General features: G+C 42.3%; 1 protein-coding gene across 2 annotated transcripts in view; it reads left to right on the top strand.

The window, feature by feature from the left end:
• The window catches only part of mrtfab (myocardin related transcription factor Ab), a 56,620-nt gene extending 52,914 nt beyond the window's left edge, over positions 1-3,706 (top strand). Inside the window, exons 18-20 of one of the 2 annotated variants that reach the window (XM_080747666.1) lie at positions 257-349; positions 1,781-1,841; positions 2,124-3,706. In XM_080747666.1, the coding sequence (XP_080603792.1) occupies positions 257-349; positions 1,781-1,841; positions 2,124-2,710 (741 nt within the window). In that variant the 3' untranslated portion in view covers positions 2,711-3,706. The remainder of the gene's footprint in view (positions 1-256; positions 350-1,780; positions 1,842-2,123) is intronic. The other variant, XM_080747667.1, reaches the window with a different exon arrangement.
• Positions 3,707-19,770: the final 16,064 nt, after the last annotated feature.

The following is a 19,770-nucleotide window of genomic DNA, read 5'->3' as shown; positions in this document are numbered from 1 at the left end:
AGTAAAGATTGTGCAGGATGATCTTAGGATACATTTATGCTATTTCAGGGATGGACAGCTTAATCTAAAATGACAAAATAAATTGCAATTGTAAAAAGAAAAGAAAAAGAAAAGAAAGAAATTACCATGTCAAGAAAATGGTATCGGTGCACCCCAACTTTCCAGTCATTTCCTCAACACTGTCTGTAAACTATCGTTGATACTCTCTTCTCTTTCTCTACCCCTCCTTTCTCATTTCATCACTCCATCCTCACAGAGAGAGGATGTGTGTCCACCTTATGACCGACACACACTGTTCACCCCTCCCTCTCCCAAACCCACCTCATCTATTTCCACTCAGCGCCCCAAAGTATGTCCTGGGAAACACCTTGTCCTTGGTCCTTTGCTCTTTTCTCACCATCTGACAGTTTCTTGGTCCGTCTCACAAGCCTCATGCATGATAGTTCTTTAACCCACATATTGTGTATGATTATTTCATGCTTTAACTATTGAAAAATAGCAGATATACAAGCTCACAGCGCGGCTGCGAGCTTGTAGATCTGCTATTTTTGAAAAATCATGAAAATGAGAATTTTGACCTGATTCTATAAGTGTCTTTTGAATCCTACGTTTTTTTGAAAAACCTATGTTTCTATGTCAGCAATCTGGCTATAGCCATCGTCAAAGAAAAAGTGCTTTTCACTTAACTGGAGCTTAGTTAGTCTGTTCTTGAGACTACTATGTCAGTGGTTCTCAAACTTTTTCATGTGAAGGACCCCCAAATATGTATTTGGCCACGGACCCCCATCTCAAAATATTTAGTTCCAGGGACCACCCAGAAGCAAAATATGAGTTACAAACGTTCGCTTTGAAAATACATTATATTCAAAGATTTGCACACATTTTCACGACTTTTTCAAAAATAGCAGATCTACAACTCGGTGCCGCGCTGTGAGCTTGTATATCTGCTATTTTTCACTGGTTAAAGCATTCAGTAATTCTAGGCCTAAATGGGTTAAATCATTGCACCTTATGAATCAGGCCCACTTTATGTGTCAGTAAACAAGCATGATCTCCTGGCAGAGATGATAAAAATGTATACAGCCAGGGCTAATTGTGCAGCCCTGCTCCTGTGTTGAAAAAGCGATGATATTAACTGCTGAAGTATTGGTGTTGTTTGGATGCGGTGCATGTCTGCTACATGGCCTCGACAGTGTGGATGTTGGGTTTTGTTGATTGGGAGAACACTTTAACTCTGCATTAGGGCTGTCACAATTATTACATAATCGTCTAATCGTGATTATTTAACATAATCGTGATTATTTTTCATAATCGTCATAATCGTTTCCATGTCAAAAATAGTGGAAATAGCAGATCTACAAGCTCACAACGCGTCGCATCGCGACGCGTTGTGAGCTTGTAGATCGGCTATTTCCACTATCAATGTTCTTTTTTAAGTATAAAGTTGTCAAATATGTCAAGTAATTTCTTTGTATATTTAGCTTATGTGTCATATCTACCATGTGTAACTTCAAAGCCTACAAGCCAAACAGAAATGTAATTGTCAACGACAAAAACACAATTAAACCGTTAATCGCAATTATTTGAGAGAAAATTAATAGTCATGTAAAATGTCATAATCGTGACAGCCCTACTCTGCATTTTGACATTGTTCATTTGACGTTTTAATTTCTGGGTGGTGTATGCTGTGTGTTGTAATGCGCATGAATTGGTGTGTTGGTTGGTGTGAGCCTGGTTGGTAATGCAGCTATTTGCTAATGCAGTGTTCTGTTCTTTGCAGGAGAACGGTCTGAGCAATGAGCAGATGGACGATCTGTTCGACATTCTCTTAAAGAGTGGAGGTAATGACCCGGCATGTGCACCAGCATATTCCTAAACTAATTCACACATTACGTGTAGCTTGAAGGAACACATCACAAGTAAATTAAAGGTTATCCAAAAGTAAAATCTTCACTGTCACTTTAACTGTATATAGAATGTCTAAATTCTATACAAAAACATCTAACCTCATTTTTGTTATAATATATACAAGGGTAACATGTATGAGTACATAGCCATTAGCCATATACATACTATCATGCAATGATCACTGTGCTGATGGATGTTTCTTTTGCTTGCTGCAGAAATCTGTGGCTTCAAGGCCAACCCAGACCCGTCTCTCGCCCACCTCCACTCGGATCCGCCCTCCCCATCCTCGCCGCCGTCTCCCCTCCACCTCTCCCCTCCTACACCTCCCACCGCCTCCCTGATTGCCACCTCTCCCCGGCGGCAAGCCCCGGCGGTAGACCCTTGCTGCGCGGGAAGCGTGCGGCTGGAGGACTTCCTGGAGAGCGCCACGGGCGCCCCGCTGCTGGGCATGGAGCAGGGGGCCGACCTGACGCTGATGGAGGACCTGCACAGCCAGATGCTGAGCACACCCGGCATCCTTGACCACCAGTCCTCCCCCATGGACACCTCGGAACTGGGCTTCTCGTCCGCCCACACCGCCGGCCTGGACTTCGGTGACCCCAACTTGGACAGCATGGACTGGCTGGATATCTCGATGGCGGGGAGCGCCGGCGGGGGAGGCCCAGAGGGTCGAGGAGGCACAGGAGGAGGAGACGGGGGCACGAGCCTGGCCCCGCTGGCTCCTCACACTCCGCCCAGCGTCTTCTCTGCCGATTTTCTGGACAGCACGGACCTGCAGCTGCACTGGGACTCCTGTTTGTAGCCCGGACGCTCGGCACTTGGCGGAAGTGAGGAACGGACACACAACGCTGGTTCACACTCTGTACAGGCTCTGTCTTCTAGCTAGCGCACATACAGATACCCTCTACTCTCAATGCTGTCTTTACCACTGCTGGTTACTGGCACACAATGCAGTCTGCCCTGTGGTTTGCCCACAGTTAGTAGAATGGTGAACGAGGGAGAAAGGATAGAAAATATTTAGAATGGACCTTCCCATTAAACTCAAATGGACTCATGTTATGGGAATATGTCATGGACTGCTTTTAGCCAAATTGATCAAATGACCACTCCTCTACCCCCAGTTAACCAGGTAGCTTGGGATCTAAGTAAATCCAATGTAGATTGACTAAAACACCAAAAAATAAAACTGTAAACCCAAGAACGGTTTGATGGAACAGGGTTGAGGAGGGACTGTTAGTGAAGATCTCTTTATGGTGAGTGAAGCGAAACACAGGTAGCACTGTTTGTGTGTCAGTGCCTCCAATTTTGCACTTATGCTGTATCTGATTGGTTTATATCAGGGGCGGTGTTCCAGGTGGGAGCTCAGGTAGACGGCCGGATCATACGGTGTCTGAACAAGTGGCTACAACGCAACCCAAGCCCATCTTGTGTTATATCAACCGGCTGTACTGCTAACGCCGTGACTGACTTTAGGCAAGCTGAAACCCCGTCCTAGGCCTGTATAAACCACAAGAGTCATTGGTTGAAATTGACTGATGAAATTAACCTCATTGGGGCAACCATTTAGAGGTTAGGTATTAATGGAGGTGTTTTCGGTAGACCACTATGCATTGCTGTACATGGTATATTATCCATTGTCCATACAATGACTTATTTTTCTTTTCCTGGTCGCTTAGTCAAGCTAGCAGGCTGGAGAATATAGGGGTTGAGGGCTCGGCTTCCGAACAACTTGGACCTTTTTTTTTTTTTTTTTGTAAGAAAGAAATGTTTTAAAAAATAAACATGCAACGAAAACTCAGGATGTGTCTGTTATTTGTTGTTGTTTCTGCATGCTTTATGTGAATAGTGTTAAAAATAGTTACTGTAGGTTTCACTGGTAATGCTGCAAAAGGCCACTAGAGGGTGCCATTGGATTTCAAAGCCTTGAGGGGCATGAAAAAGAAGCACACAGAAATATAAAAGGCTGTCTTATCTATTGCATCCAAGACATTAAATATATATTTAATTTTAATATTTTTCACCAGGAGCCTTTCATTTATAAACCTCTAATATTGATTGTCCTACATTGGCATGGAAGATGCAAGTGACAAAATACTTCACCTTCTAGAAATGGATGGACAGTGAAATTGGGAAAATGTGCATAAGGCTGAAGCCACACCAAAGTACCTATGAGAGTGGATTCCCCATTCTGCCAATGCATTTCAATGAGAATGGAGTGTTTTCATGCCAGTAGAGGATTTCTGCCCCCCCAAAAAATGCTCCATTCTCATTGAAATGCATTGGTGGACTCACTCTCATAGGTACTTTGGTGTGGCTTCAGCCTAATGGTGGTCTTGAACCTCAAACCTTGCACTCAAACCACCAGCAAAGCTCTCGTCACAGAAGCATGGAAGGTGTAAGTGAAAACAAAATACTTGATTTCTAAGTTAAAGTAAAACAAAGTGACTTACATCATGTTGCATTACTCTTAAAATAGTTCAAGCATTGCATGCAGATATTTGTCTTCACAATCCTATCAGTTAGTTGCAAAGTTCCTCAAGTTTTCCCAAAATGTGGAAACGGTAGTTTGTAGTTTGTCTCTTGTTCTCATTTAAATATTATGAATACTGTATATCTCTGCACTGCATATTGAAGGTGGTATCATGACGGTATTGGAATTTGGCCAGTTCATACGGTAAAATAAACCTTTATTGAGAACCAAAAGCAGTGAAAATAAAACACAGGAGACTTTAATTTACAAACCAAAAGAATTATAATAAAATAAAATGCACTGCATCTCTGAATGAGTGAGCCATTTGGCCCGATTGCATTTTCTGCTATTTTGGGTTTTCTTCTACTTTGTGTGATCAAGATTATCAGTCAGATTTTGCAGATTCCATTCCGATTGGCTATGATTGACTTCCAAAACTTAAGGGTCGGTAACCCGGCCTGGTGGGTATCTGCGTTCTGAAGAAGCACTTTTCTACTTGTTTTATAATTACCCTAACCCTAGCCTATAGGACGGAATGACAAGACCTAGCCTACACTCTGACAACAGCGCTATCCATGGTACTGACACTGGCCGTGGTTCTGAAACGGTGAGCGTCACTGGCGCAGATTGATTGATTGACTACTTTATTTGCAGTTCACTTTTTTATTTTCTCTATTATTTTGTGTGTGTGTGTGTGTGTGTGTGTGTGTGTGTGTGTGTGTGTGTGTGTGTGTGTGTGTGTGTGTGTGTGTGTGTGTGTGTGTGTGTGTGTGTGTGTGTGTGTGTGTGTGTGTGTGTGTGTGTGTGTGTGTGTGTGTGTGTGTGTGTGTGTGTGTGTGTGTGTGTGTGTGTGTGTTTGTTTGTCTGTATAGATATATTTGTTTCATCTTTTTGTCATGTCATCTGTGTAGTATTGTCTGTATGAATATTGAACCTGTGAAACCGATGAATACATTGTTCTTAATACTCAAACTGACCTTTGATCCCTGAGAGGAAATTCAGGTTTCATATAGCAGAATCACAGTATCATGCTTTTTGTTAGTGTTTTTGTACTTGTCTTTTACTGTCAGTCGTGCGAATCCTGTCTACAGTCATCAGGATCTCTTAGGCATTGGATTAAGGTCTGGACAATCTGTGATTCTAATTAAACAGAATAGGTGTAAGTGTAGAGTTATGCAGCTAAGATGATTAAAGCAAATATAAGGGGGGTGGCTCGGTAGCACATGCCCAGAAATGGCTGAACACATTATGCTTAATTTTTTCCTGCAGTGCCACTCATATCAAAGTTCAGGAGGTAGAGCTAAAACTTCGTTTTATCCCCAAGGTTTCCCCTGGGGATGATAATCCAATTAATTTACCATAATCTCTTGTGCCTGACTATACATTATGCAGTGTACACAGACTTGATGCAGTTACATCGTTTCCTCAGTGATTGCAAATTACTTGCATCAGCCAACTTTTTTCCCCTCTAACCTATATTCCTCAGATCCACACAGGAACACCCAATAATTTTACAAGATGCTGGAAGGACCTTTCACTATGTGTTTTAGTGACTTTTATTTGTGCGAATCAAACAGGAACGGAGTTACAGTGTTTCTGTACCTAAACTAAAATCCTTACCCGGTGCCCTTCGATGGCGGAGGTGATTAAAACATTCACCCCTCCGGGACCCCCAGAGCCTCATTGATTCAGGCACAGCAGGAGGATGGTTACTGATTGGTTCAGGAACATGCTGGGCCCCTGATTCAGCCTGGGAAAAAGAGTTGGAGAGGCCCTCATTGCGCGCTATAGAGAGAGATCTCTCTCTATAGCACTGCTGCTACTCAAAGATTTGTGACAAAGTGACGAGCCAGTGGGCCAATTACATGAGTTATATTTTGTCGTTGTCGGGTGGAAACCTTGTATGTCCAAAACAGTTTGTGTTGTATTTATCATTTTAAAAATGATTTAAACTAGTGGTGCGAGGCGTTGTGTGCTTGTAGATCTGCTGTTTTCACTATTTTTGTGCGACGGCCTTGTATGATGAAGCAGGGCTTTGCTTTGCGAAAGAATTTACAAGTGAAACTTGGAGATACGAGGTTTCTGCCCGACAGTGACGATTTACTTTGTTGTCCACCCAGTCCCCTAATGGCCGGCATGGACCGGCCGGGAATGAACCGGCCGTTCGGGAGTTGTCCCCTTTTCCCAATGGCCAGCACGTCCCTGGATTGGTTGCTGTTCCATGTGGCTCTCTTACACAGTCAGCTCTCTCCAGCACTCTGTCAAAGTACAGAGAAAAAGAAAGAAAGTCAGCAGGAGTGGGCTGTGTAGTTAAAAAAAAGAAAGAAAAAACATCATTTATCACTTTTAAAATCTGGAGAAGTCAGCCTATAAAAGTGTCGTGATTTTGTTGACCAAGTGTTTGAGTAATTCACTTTTGAATAGCACCACAATTTGCCCTCACATTGTGCTGTCAGAAATTTTGAGAGGGTAGGTTACTTTGTTAAAGGGACACACATTATCTGTGAATTGGAAGGAAACCTATCTACGTATATCCTTCACAATACATTTAATTTAACCCTGCCTACCCTCACAGAGATAGATATCTATGTGAAATCTCTTAGGAATGGAACATTTACAGCAGCCTGAAATCGTGATAGTGTGCCTTTAAACTGTCATGATGAGACTAAACAGATATTTGGGAGTGACCTCTTTAGAAAGCTCTAGCCTGTTTTAAGTGCTGTTTCATGGAAGTGCATGTGCTCACTCTCTCATTTATAATTCAAGTACAGAGTTAATACACATGCAGTACTGTTAAACATACAAAATTATGTGCACAAATTCATGCAAATGTATACTACTACTACCAGTCCAGACTCCAGACACACAAATAAACACATTCACTCGCATACATACATATGTTATCAGACACACATTATGCAGATTCTCAAAATTGGTATGCAAACACAGATTTCATGCAAAGGGACTTATGTAGTTGAAAGACACACATATGCTCAAAACTCTGTTTAGCATCATCCTCACAACACGCTTTTCCCAGCATCCCTTCTCCCTGTTTGTGCGACTGTGGTCAGACAAATGTCTCTGCTGCTACAAAGCTTTTACCCTCAGGTCTCGGAGCTTTGAACAATGACCCATGTGCCAGGTCATCTGGTGCACTGGTTCCCAAACACTGGGTCGGGACTCATTTGTGGGTCGCATGCAGATTCTTATGGGTCCCTTGGTTTTTTTGTTTCCTACATTTTGTTATTTAATGAAGTATTCAGCAAAAAGCATCTCATTATTAAAAAAAGTATTCTTTGGGAAAATGGAAAAAATTAAATACAGTAAAGAATGATTAAAAATAAATGAAAAACATTATAGAAGAAACACGGCCAGCTCACGTATTAGGAGGGTATTATGAGTCACCAGAAACAATTATGGGTGTTAACATTTAAATCAAATATCTAAATATTGAATCAAGCAAATTACAATCTGTCCAGGGTGTTCATAAAAGCCTGGTTAGACGATAAAATGACCAAGGACGATGATACACGAAAGAAGAAGTCTCCCTCCTCCTCCTCTGCTCTGCATGACCTTTATCTCTCTCTCCCTCCCTCCCTCCCTCCCTACCTCACTCTCTTATGTTCTTTTTCTTTTATCCTGTCATAATATCAAAGTTTCTCTTGCGTTTGTGTTCCTACACGCACATGGAGAGACAAATGTCCATTTGGGTCATTTTCACACACAGAGTTAACCCATTGAGCCCTTTTTACAATGGTGTCACAGTATACCAAAGGTTGCAGATCCACATGCTCACAACGCAAGAATCTGAAGTCTCTCTTGAATCACTCACATTACCCACACTGGCACACACAAGTCATACATGTTAAAATACTGTACACATGACTGTACACATGCAATCCCAAGTCTCTCTCTCTCTCTCTCTCTCTCTCTCTCTCTCTCTCTCTCTCTCTCTCTCTCTCTCTCTCTCTCTCTCTCTCTCTCTCTCTCTCTCTCTCTCTCTCTCTCTCTCATACAAAGAGAGCAGAAAGAGTACAAGTGTCCCTGAGGCAATGTCACTAATTAACTGCTGCATGTTCCAAAGGGTCTTAGCATCAGCAGGGCTAAAGTCCTTGTCTGTATGCATCTCACAGGGTCTGGCCACCAAGGCCCAATGTACACTGGCAGCCAAATCCAGCCTGTATCAAATCTGGAATCTGATTTGTTCCATGTGACCATGTGACCATTTAAACCAATCGGATTCCAATCTGGATGCCTGCCAGTGTAAATGGGGCCTTGCTGTGAAGCAGAAGTTGTAGTGGTTTAAGATAAGACTCAGCATGTGTCTTTGTCTGTGTTCAAATCCAAGGCCTCCTACATTATTGTAGTACTTTGACTTTCTCAAGGTTAAAATACAAAAGAGTTACTCAAGTCAAAAGCACCTGGTCTTTTTCGTGGGAGATGGTGCAGTGGTCTAAAGATCAGACTCCCAGTGCAGAGGTTCCATGTTCAAATCTCAGTTCTCCTACGTTGATGTACTTTGACATTTTCAAGGTTAACCACCTAAAAAAACCTTCTGTGAGATGGTGTAGTGGTTTGAAGATCAGACTCAGCTCAGAGGGTCCATGTTTAAATCCCAGTCCACCTACAGTTCATTCCAGGAGTAATTAAACCTTTTCAAGGCCAAAATATAAGAGAACAACTCAAAAGCAACCGGAGATACCGGATACCTGATGAGGGCCCAAAGGTGCCTTGGCTCAATGGTGTGGTGCGCTTGATCGGTTGTCCCGGTTCTAGGTTTCAGACAGGTTCAAGTCCCATGCCCAAGGTACACAGAGGAACGTCGGGAGGGGTGTCCCTCCCCCTGTTTCCTGAGAAGTAAAGGTATAGGGTTATGTCTGAAAGGACTCTGTCCAGCTATACTTTTACAGGAAGAACTTTTAAAGGGTGAAATTCAACTGACCTTTTTCTGGATTCCAAGAATTGACAGTCACCTGAAAAAAAGGCAATTGCATTTCTCCTGTGGGCCTCCATGTACCATACCTGCCAACCTCAGCCCGACAGGAGATTTTTTGAGGGAGGGAGGGAGGGTGGGGGGGGGGGGGGGGGGGGGGGTCATGACTGCAAAAAGTAGGCGCACAGAAATTGATTTGATGACTTAAGCAAAAGTGTACATAGTAGATGTAATTTCCAGTGTTCTGGTGAATTTTGGGAGTTTGACACCTCCAGGAGAAATTCCCACAATTTGTTTGTTGTTTGTTTAATAAGAAAAAAGACAATGAGGTGTCAAGCAGTATGTGGCTTAATGAGTTAGGATACTGAGCTAATGATACAGAGGCTGTGGGTTCAAGCCCCACTGAAGATCTTACTTTAAAGACTGATTTCCAGCAGAATAATTTCAAAACCAGTTCAGAAAGCAATGTGAGATGACCCCGCTGTTAGTAATGAGGTCTGTAAAGTAGAATACCTTTAATAGGTTTCTTCAAATCTGGCCATGGTCGAGGCGAGGTCTGCTTGGGGTGTGTGGGCAATGCATGCAAGATCATACAGATATTCACTTAAGCAATCACTTAAAGATGATAAGTCAAGCTTTGCATCAAATCTGTACACCATTTGGCATTTTAAGGCTGAAATTGTACCCACGCTAAAGCAAGCCTGATAAAAGTATCAAACATGTTAAAAGAATGTAACAGAACACAGGGAAATATTATATTTGATTGTTCTTTTTGTTGAAAGGTGTGAGATCTAGCTCTCTCTCGAAAATCAAGGCGAAACACCTGAAAAAAGCCGGAGAAAAAAAAACTCATGCTAATGAGGTCCAAGTCAGCCTAGAATCTCTCGATTACAGACAGATTGGCCTTCTAGAGGTTTTTTTCCTCCGGGTGTTTCGCCTTGATGGGACTCACTTTTCTCCGGGTGTTTCGCCTTGATGGGACTCACTTTTCTCTGTGTGTTTCGCCTTGATGGGACTCACTTTTCTCCGTGTGTTTCGCCTTGATGGGACTCACTTTTCTCCGGGTGTTTCATCTTGATGGGACTCACTTTTCTCCGGGTATTTCATCTTGATGGGACTCACCTTTTTCCAGGTGTTTTGCCTTGATTTTGGGACTCACTTTTTGGGGATGTTTTGGTATTTTGGGACTCACTTTTCTCTGGGTGCTTCGCCTTGATGGGACTCACTTTTTTCCAGGTGTTCCGCCTTGATTTTGGGACTCACTTTTTGGGGATTTTTGGGTATTTTGGGACTCACTTTTCTCCGGGTGTTTCGCCTTGATGGGACTCACTTTTCTCCGGGTGTTTCGTCTTGATCGGACTCACCTTTTTCCAGGTGTTTCGCCTTGATTTTGGGACTCACTTTTTGCGGGATTTTGGAACTCACTTTTCTCCAGGTGTTTCGTCTTGATGGGACACACTTTTTTCCAGGTGTTTCGCCTTGATTTTGGGACTCACTTTTTGGGGGATTTTGGGGATCACTTTTCTCCGGGTGTTTCACCTTGATGGGACTCACTTTTCTCTGGGTCTTTTGCCTTGATGGGACTCACTTTTCTCCAGGTGTTTCGTCTTGATGGGACTCACCTTTTTCCAGGTGTTTCGCCTTGATTCTGACGTGACACATTTTTGATCTGTGCATGCATCACTCCTAGTGGCATGCAACAGTATGTTTGTCAGTTTGTAGCATACACCTACCAGAGGTCTCTTAGTAATGTTGAAGTGTTCTTTAGTATGTTAGCTTTGAGTTGGTAAAGTTAAACACTCCAGCATTGAACCACAAGACGACCAGGATTTGAACATAATTATATGTAGACCAGAGGTTCCCAAACTTTTCTCCCAAACCCCTATGAATCTATTTTTTTCTTCTTTACAAAAAATAGAAATCTCACTGATTCTGACACTCCAATGTTGGCGACCCTGCATAATGGTGTAGCGGTCTGATGATTGGACTCTCAGTTCAGAAGTGTCATGTTCAAATCCCAGTCCTCTACTCTTAGATCATTGCTGTATTTCTTGGACATTTACAAGGTTAAAATTATAAAGAATTATTCAAAAGCACCAACAAGTATTGGTAGTGAGAGATGGGTCTAGTGAACAGACTCTCAGTTCAGAGGTTCGAGAATTTTGACCTTTTCAAGGCCAAAATTCTGAACTAAATAAAGTCAGTTGAATTTCACCATTTACAATTCTAGTTCTTCCTGTAAAGGTATTGCTGGACAGGATTATTTCAGACATAACCCTACACCTTTACTTCACAAGGTTAAAATTATAAAGAATTATTCAAAAGCACCAAAAGGTATCTGTTGTGAGAGATGGTGTAGTGGTCTAACAAACAGACTCTCAGTTCAGAGGTTCCATGTTCGATTTCCCAGTCCTCCTACTGTTCATTGCTGGTGTATTTTGACCTTTTCAAGGCCAAAATTCTGAACTAAATAAAGTCAGTTGAATTTCACCATTTACAATACTAGTTCTTCCTGTAAAAGTATAGCTGGCCAGGATTCTTTCAGACATAACCCTATACCTTTACTTGTCTGGAAACAGGGGGAGGGACACCCCTCCCGATGGTCCTCCATGTACCTTGGGCATGGGCCTTGAACCTGTTTGAAACCGAGGACCAGGACAACCGATCAAGCGCACCACACCATTGAGCCAAGGCACCTTTGGGCCCTTAACAGGTATGTCCTGGTGCTTTTGAGTTGTTTTCTTGTATATTAGGCTTGAAAAGGTAGAAGTAATTCAGGAATGAACAGTAGATGGACTGGGAATCAAACATGGAACCTCTGAGCTGAGAGTCCAATCTTTAAACTACTACACCATCTCTCACAGCAAATATTGTCTGGTGCTTTTGACTAATTATTTTGTATTTTAACTACAAGCACTTCTACACAGTACTACTGCACTGATGCATCACACACACCCTTGTATGCAAGCATACACACACACCCAGATGCGCTTGTGTGTGTGTGCGTTTGTGTGTGCGTGCGTGTGCGTGAGTGTGTGCGTGTGTGTGTGTGTGCGTGCGTGCGTGTGTGTGTGTGTGTGCGTGTGTGTGTGTGCGTGTGTGTGTGTGTGTGTGTGTGTGCAAAATCCCCCAAAAAGTGAGTCCCAAAATCAAGGCGAAACACCTGGAAAAAAGTTAGTCCCATCAAGGCGAAACACCCAGAGAAAAGTGAGTCCCATCAAGGCGAAACACCCGGAGAATAGTGAGTCCCAAAATCCACCAAAAATGAGTCCCAAAATCAAGGCGAAACACCCGGAGAAAAGTGAGTCCCATCAAGGCGAAACACCCGGGTCCCATCAAGGCGAAACACCCAGAGAAAAGTGAGTCCCATCAAGGCGAAACACCCGGAGAAAAGTGAGTGCCATCAAGGCGAAACACCGGGAGAAAAGTGAGTCCCAAAATCCCCCCAAAAAAATGATAAAAAAAAATTAAACACTCCAGCATTGAACCACAGGACAACCAGGACTTGAACATGTAGACCAGTGGTTCCCAAACGTTTTCTTTTTTTTTTGTCTCAGGGCACACCTATAAATATATATATATTTTTCAGTCCATAGTCTGCACATCACAAAGCTGCTAGGAGCATCACAGTAGAGATGAAACCACAAGCCAGTAGGCTACGTTTAAATACCGGTATGTATTAGTTGTCCCAGACAACAGGCCAACTCTTAATGTTATGCCCTGACGCCACTGATTTGCAACATCATGCAACCATTATGGCAGTTGCAAAGAGTTGCATTGGTGCGGTTGACCTTAGAACAATTTTGTTGCAAGGAGTTACATGGCGAATCATTAATAGTGTAAAATTCAATTCAATTCAATAAAACACAGGGAAATATATATATGTTAAATTAAGTTCTTGGGGGAGGACCCTCAGACCCCGTTTAGGGGATCTCCCCCTTAAAAAAAATAGAAATAGAAATCTTATTGGCTCTGACATTCCAATGTTGCCAACCCTGCATATGGTCTAGTGGACTGATGATTGGTCTCTCAGTTCAGAGCAGCCATGTTCAAATCCCAGTTCTCCCATAGGTCACTGCTCTTTTACTTGGACCTTTTCAAGGTTCAAATACAAAAGAATAACTCAAGAGCACTCAAAAGTTAGTGAGAGATGGAGTAGTGGTCTAAAGATCAGACTCTCATTGCTGATGTTCCATGTACAAATCTCAATCCTCCTACATTGCTGTTTTACTTTGACATTTTCATGGGTAAAGTACAAAATAATTACTCAAAAGCACCTGATGTTTTTAGGTTGGAGATGGTGTAGTGGTCTAAAGATCAGATTTAATATGCAGAGGTTCTGTGTTCAAAACCCAGTCACCCTACTAACTGCTGCTCTATTACTTGGATCTTTTCAAGGTTAAAATACAACATAAGTACTCAAAAGCACCAGAACACATCTACAGTGAGCGATGGCCTAATGGTCTAACACCCAGAGTCTCAGTGAAGAGGTTCCATGTTCAAATCCCACTCAACCTACAGTCCATCTCTGGAGTACATTGACCTTTTTAAAGCTAAAATTGTCTCAATTTTCTCAACTTCTTCCAGTGCCCTATGGGCATGTTAGTATGATTTATTTTCTGTAAAATGTTTGTTGGACAGAGTTCTTTCAGATTTAACCCCCCACCTTTAGCTCTCAGGAAACAGGGGGAGGGACACCCCTCCACGATGGTCCTCCGTGTACCTTGGGCATGGGACTTGAACCTGTCTGAAACCTGCCTGAAGCAGGGACAACCGATCAAGCGACCATACCATTGAGCCAAGGCACCTTTGGACCTCTGACACCATCTCCCACAGCAGACTTTATCTGGTGTTTTTGAATATTTCTTTTGTATTTTAACCTTGAAAAGGTCCAAGTAATACAGCAGCAATCTGTAGGAAGACTGGGATTTGAACATGGAACCTTTGAACTGAGAGTACAATCACCAGTCCACTACGCCATATGCCACTACAGATGTTCTTCAGTAGTTATTTTGTATTTTAACCTTGAAAATGTCAAAGTACAACAGCAATGTAATGTAGGAGGACTGAGATTTGAACATGGAACCTCAGCACTGAGAGTCTGATCTTTAGACCACTGCACCATCTCTCAGCAGAGGTATTTCTTCATGCTTTTGAATGATGGTTCTGTATTTTAACCTTGAAAAAAATAGAAAATAATACAGCAATGTAGGATGACTGAGATTTGAACATGGATCCTCTGCACAGAGAGTAAGAGTCTGTTCTTACCCCCCCTAGGGGTCTGCGACCCCTAGGGGGTCTGCGGGGATACTGCAGGGGGTCCCCGAAATTGTTGAAAAAAAAACGTATATATATTTTGTAAAATAAAAATGTAATTTGTCTTTAAAAAACATGATTCTGTCTCTATTGAATAGCTTGTATACTGTACATGATTATTGTGCATTTGACAGATTGTTAGTGATAGATTGATAGTATTGACATTGGTATCAGTTAATAAGGTATGTTTATAAATGGCAGTGGTATGTCCACTTGTACAGTACATGCATGTTTAAAACAAAATCATGAATATATTAATCTATTATTTTAATAGCATTCATAGTTCATAGTATACACATGAAACACATTTCTTTTTTAAGAATATGTTTATTACATTTTCAAACATACAATATATAAACAACAGATAAAACGAAAGACAAACAGGAAACACCACAACAACTAAACAACAAATACAGCTCAGACCCAACACATATAACACATTTAGATATAGATGATGAATGGTAGGATTAATCCCCCAGCCCCCCGCAACCCTCTCAATATGGAGAGGGCAGAAACGGGCACGTACCTTTTAGGCGAAGCCCGAACTGGCGAAGTGGGGAAATGTCCGATACCGTAGCGATCTGGCGAACGTCTTCTGGACAGGGCGTTTATCGTGCGCTTGCCCAGGCCTTACGGCCTGGGCATAAATATAACGATTGCATTCACCACAGCTTCGTAACTCGCGCGGCGCTCCGCCGGCCGCGCGGCCCTGGCCCGCTCTTCGCGGCCACTCGCGCCTGCGGCGCTCGGGGGCGAAGAGCAGGACCAAGGTCCGCTGGCCTTCGCGCCGCTTGCAGTGTCGTGGACAATCGATTCGCCAGATCGCTACGGTAGGAGACAAATCCCCACTTCGCCAGTTCGGGCTTCGCCAGAACAGGACTTTCCCGCAGAAACCCAACCCAGATCGGAACGGCATTCGCCAGAAGACCCATTCAACATGTAGTCGGGAAGCAGCAAATAAAACACTGACAAATAGATCATGGCCGACAAGGGAATCCCTTAAGCACAGCAGCAGACAGCATGGGCCCAATGAATCTTAGTTACGGGTCCCAGATTTTATAAAAGGCAGAGTCAGTGCAGATATAGTTCCAGTAAAGAAAAAGGCTATTATAATGGACTGTATTCCCTGTGAATACCTCACATGTATGTTACTAGAGGTTCGCGGCCCTTCGGGCCGCTCACATCTAGAGTCCACGCCCGCTTCTTTACTAAAAAACTTTTTTTTTTTTGAAAAAAAAATATATATATATATATTTTTTTTTTTTTTTTTTTTAATTAAAAAAAAAATGTTTTTTTTGGGGGGGGGGGGGGGGGGGGGACTATTGTGGCGGAACTATTGTGGCGGAACTATTGTGGCGCAGCGCACGTTTCCGGTCGGACATATTTGACCGCCGGACGCACTTCCGGTGTGTGTGTGTGTGTGTGTGTGTGTGTGTGTGTGTGTGTGTGTGTGTGTGTGTGTGTGTGTGTGACACACAGCCCTCCCTCTCTGTTGTAAATGTAATTCGATACACTGCCCGCTCCTCTCCCCTTCCCTCTCCCTCTCTCTCTCTCTCTCTCTCTCTCTCTCTCTCTCTCTCAGTGCCTGTGTGAGTATAGGCTTCAAGCATGTCCGTTTTGTGGAGGCTTCATGTCCGTGCTTGAAGTGGGATGCGGCTTTAAGCCAGTTGTAAATATAAGATAACATACATGTGAGGTATCTGCACTGACTCTGACCTCTAAGGACCTTCCAGGGAAGGTGCTCTTGTGCGTCTTGCTGCGTCACCCTTTTTTGTTTTTTTCTTTTGCTAGTTGTTTTTACGGCTCTGACCTTTGGACACTGTACTATTAGGTTGTGTTAGTAGTTTTTGAGTATTTCTGCTTGTGTTTGACAAGATGGTGAGATACTTGTTGCACTAACTAGCATTGACTGTTATGGTCACTTTGATTTGGGCACTGTATTATATTGATAGTTGTGCTTTAGGACACCTTATATATATATATATATATATATATATATATATATATATAATGTGTTCCCTTTCTTGATGTACCTTGCTCTTACTGTACTTACTGTACTCTGTTCTTGTTTTTTTTTTCTTGTTTTTTCTTACTTCTCTGTAACTTTGTAAATAACCTTATACTGCTGTGCTGCCTCTGGACAACTGATTTCCCCCCTTGGGATAATAAAGGTATCTATCTATCTATCTATCTATCTATCTATCTATCTATCTATCTATCTACCGGTATCTATCTATCTATCTATCTATAATATTGTGCCATGATTTTTTGGAAGGAGCAACATCCTTGATCCAAAACAGGACTCACAGGAGGATATTCCTCCTGGCAGCGAAAGTTAACATGTTGAACAGCCTTTTATGATTGACATTCACAATGTGACCATCTGGGAGACCAAGAAGAAGACACATGGGATTTCGGAAAAGTTCAGAATTCAATAACCCAAAACGCTGCCGCAGCTGTGCGAAGGACATTAAGGTTTGGCCATCAAACAGATCCCCAAGTTTTCTTACGCCCTGTGTATGCCAGACCTCGAACCCCGTCCTGATAACCTGGCTTAATGTCGGGATTACCCACGATTGGAGTAAGAGGAGATGTTAGTTTAGTACGGTTCTCAATAGTGCGAGTAGTCCTCCAGGCCCTAATGAAACACCATTTTATACATAAATATAGTATACAATATGACCCCCACCCTACAAGGTACCTCTGGTCCAGAGCGTGTAGCTGACGATCTGAACCAGAGCTACCTACGAGGTAGGGGGTCCCTGCTCCATCTCCCCATCAGTTTGGGGGTCCCTGGCCTGAAAACGTTGAAGACCCATGCACTAGAGTCTAGACCATCTCTCACTGGAGGTATTTCTTAGTGCTTTTCAGTAATTATTTTGTATTTTAACCTTGAAAATGTCAAAGTACTCCAGCAATGCAGGGAACTGAGATTTGAACATGGAACCTCTGAAGTGAAAGTCTGATCTTTAGACCACTGCACCATCTCCCACTAATAAAACAGCAACTCAGTGTTTTGAAAAAAACGTTTTAAAATAATGATGATAGCCAATCTATACATCTACGCATTATGGGCTTACAGATCGGCTATTTTCACTAATTTAAAATGTTTTTCAATTATAGCCATTCTTTTGTGAAAGACAGACATAACTAATAACATACGCTGAACATATTATTAAGTAGGCCTTCTACCTTTTTGTACTTATAGGCTAATAATAAAATGCTGCTGTAGCCTATTACATTATCTATATTAAACTGGTGCTTCCCTGTCATCTTTGGCACTTCCTGTGGTGCTTCAGTGTCGTCTATTGTGCCTCAATCAATTAAACATTGCCATCTTGACACCAATTCTTGTACATAAATAAAAAATCACACCTAGTAATGCTATTTATTAATTTCATCAAGCGTCCCTCTAGTCAATCATAACGCTTCCTGTGAAGCTTGGCCAAATATGGGCCCCTGGCGTACAACAAACTTTGGCACTGGACATTTTTGAACACGTTTTTCCAAGTGGTTAAGATACTCATCCCCCAGAGCCATACTTCTGCTGGCCTTGGAACTGCTAGTTCATGCTCAGTTTTCTGCTGTCTCACTAAATTAAGGCATATTAACAGACACAGTTATTCAACGTGACTTCCAGTACAATTGGTTTGATCACATTGCGTTTTCAAACCTCTCTACTGTTGCTTTGCTCCAATTAAACAGGCTGCCCAAGGGGCAGTTTGTGCCATACCAGCACGAGTCTTTCTGATGATGCAAGTAATGACAAACCATCTTTCACTTTATACTATCATCATGTCCGTTCCACTATATCCATCGATTCCACAGCATCACCGTCAAACTGGAGTGTCAAAATTGGATTGTACGGTATGCATGCGTGCGTGTGTGCGTGCATCATGTAGGTGTGTGTGTCTTAACCCTTGAACATGTGAGAGAAACTGACACTGTCCAATGGATTTATTATTATTGGTCTATTGGATGCCATCTCCATGTCATCGTCTATGATATAATTTTTTGTGAGATTCCTCATTACTACAATACATGTTAGGTTCAATGGCCTCTTATACTTGTTTGCTGAAAACTGACAATAGCGGATCTATAAGCTCACAACACGCACAATGCATTGTGAGCTTGAAGACACTGGCGTATAACTAAGCATAAATCAACCTTTTAGAGTTACCGTAAGCCAGTTACCCCATCACTCTTTCACAGTAATGCTCATTTTCTCCCATAAACACACATGGATCTCTTTTCACTGGAGAATGGATAAAATCCCCTACAAATATAGACAGAAGGGGTTTTTAACCATCTCTTGTGACCACAAAGGGATTCTGAATTCATGTGACCTGACTATGTGTATCCATTGTCCACCTATACTGACATTTTCATTGTCATTTTGTGTAGCTGTATTCCCATAAAGCTGCAGATAAACAATGTAAATGCAAAGAAAGGGAGTCTGTAACTTTGTTTCCATCCAATGTTTTTTTTAGCCCTGCTAGCAGCAGAGCTCTATCAATGGCCTGGTCAGTTGGTTGGTCCATCTGTCCATCTGTTCACCACTTTGGTATCAAACAATATCTCGGAAGCCAGTGACTGGATTGCCATAAGATGATGTGGCCTACTGATTTTGCTGACTCAGTGGTCTTTCCTCTAGTGCCACCATTGATGAAAAACTCCAATTGCACACAGATTTCTGAAAATCTAATTGGCAGATTCATCATCATAGGGACTTGTGGTGGACATTGTTTGTGCCATGGACATAAAAATATTACCAGAAACAGAGCAATAGCCCTAAATGTATACTACTAGTGCTGTGGTCCTCAAAGTGGGTTGAGGAACCTTCAGTGTTCCTTGAAGGTGGTCCAAATGGACCATCACAGGTCTATATCTCTCAGAGTTATGGTGGTCCTTGAAAATAAAATGTTTGAGAACCACTGTACCAACGGGCCATAGTCAAAGTAAATCAGTGTCATGCATATTTTAAAGAAAACCTGGAGACTGACATTCAGTAATTGAGTCTTATGATCAAAATAAGAACATATAAAAATGTTGCCACGGACAACGACAAGTCTTGCCACGGACACATTTGCCCATGTCTGGACACATTGATGACCCCTGGCTAGAACGTCTAGTGCATACATGG

The sequence above is a fragment of the Nannobrachium achirus genome, assembly GCF_963921795.1.
Source record: "Nannobrachium achirus genome assembly, chromosome: 18".
Taxonomy (NCBI): Eukaryota; Metazoa; Chordata; class Actinopteri; order Myctophiformes; family Myctophidae; genus Nannobrachium; species Nannobrachium achirus.
This window is presented reverse-complemented; position numbering and strand designations above follow the sequence as displayed.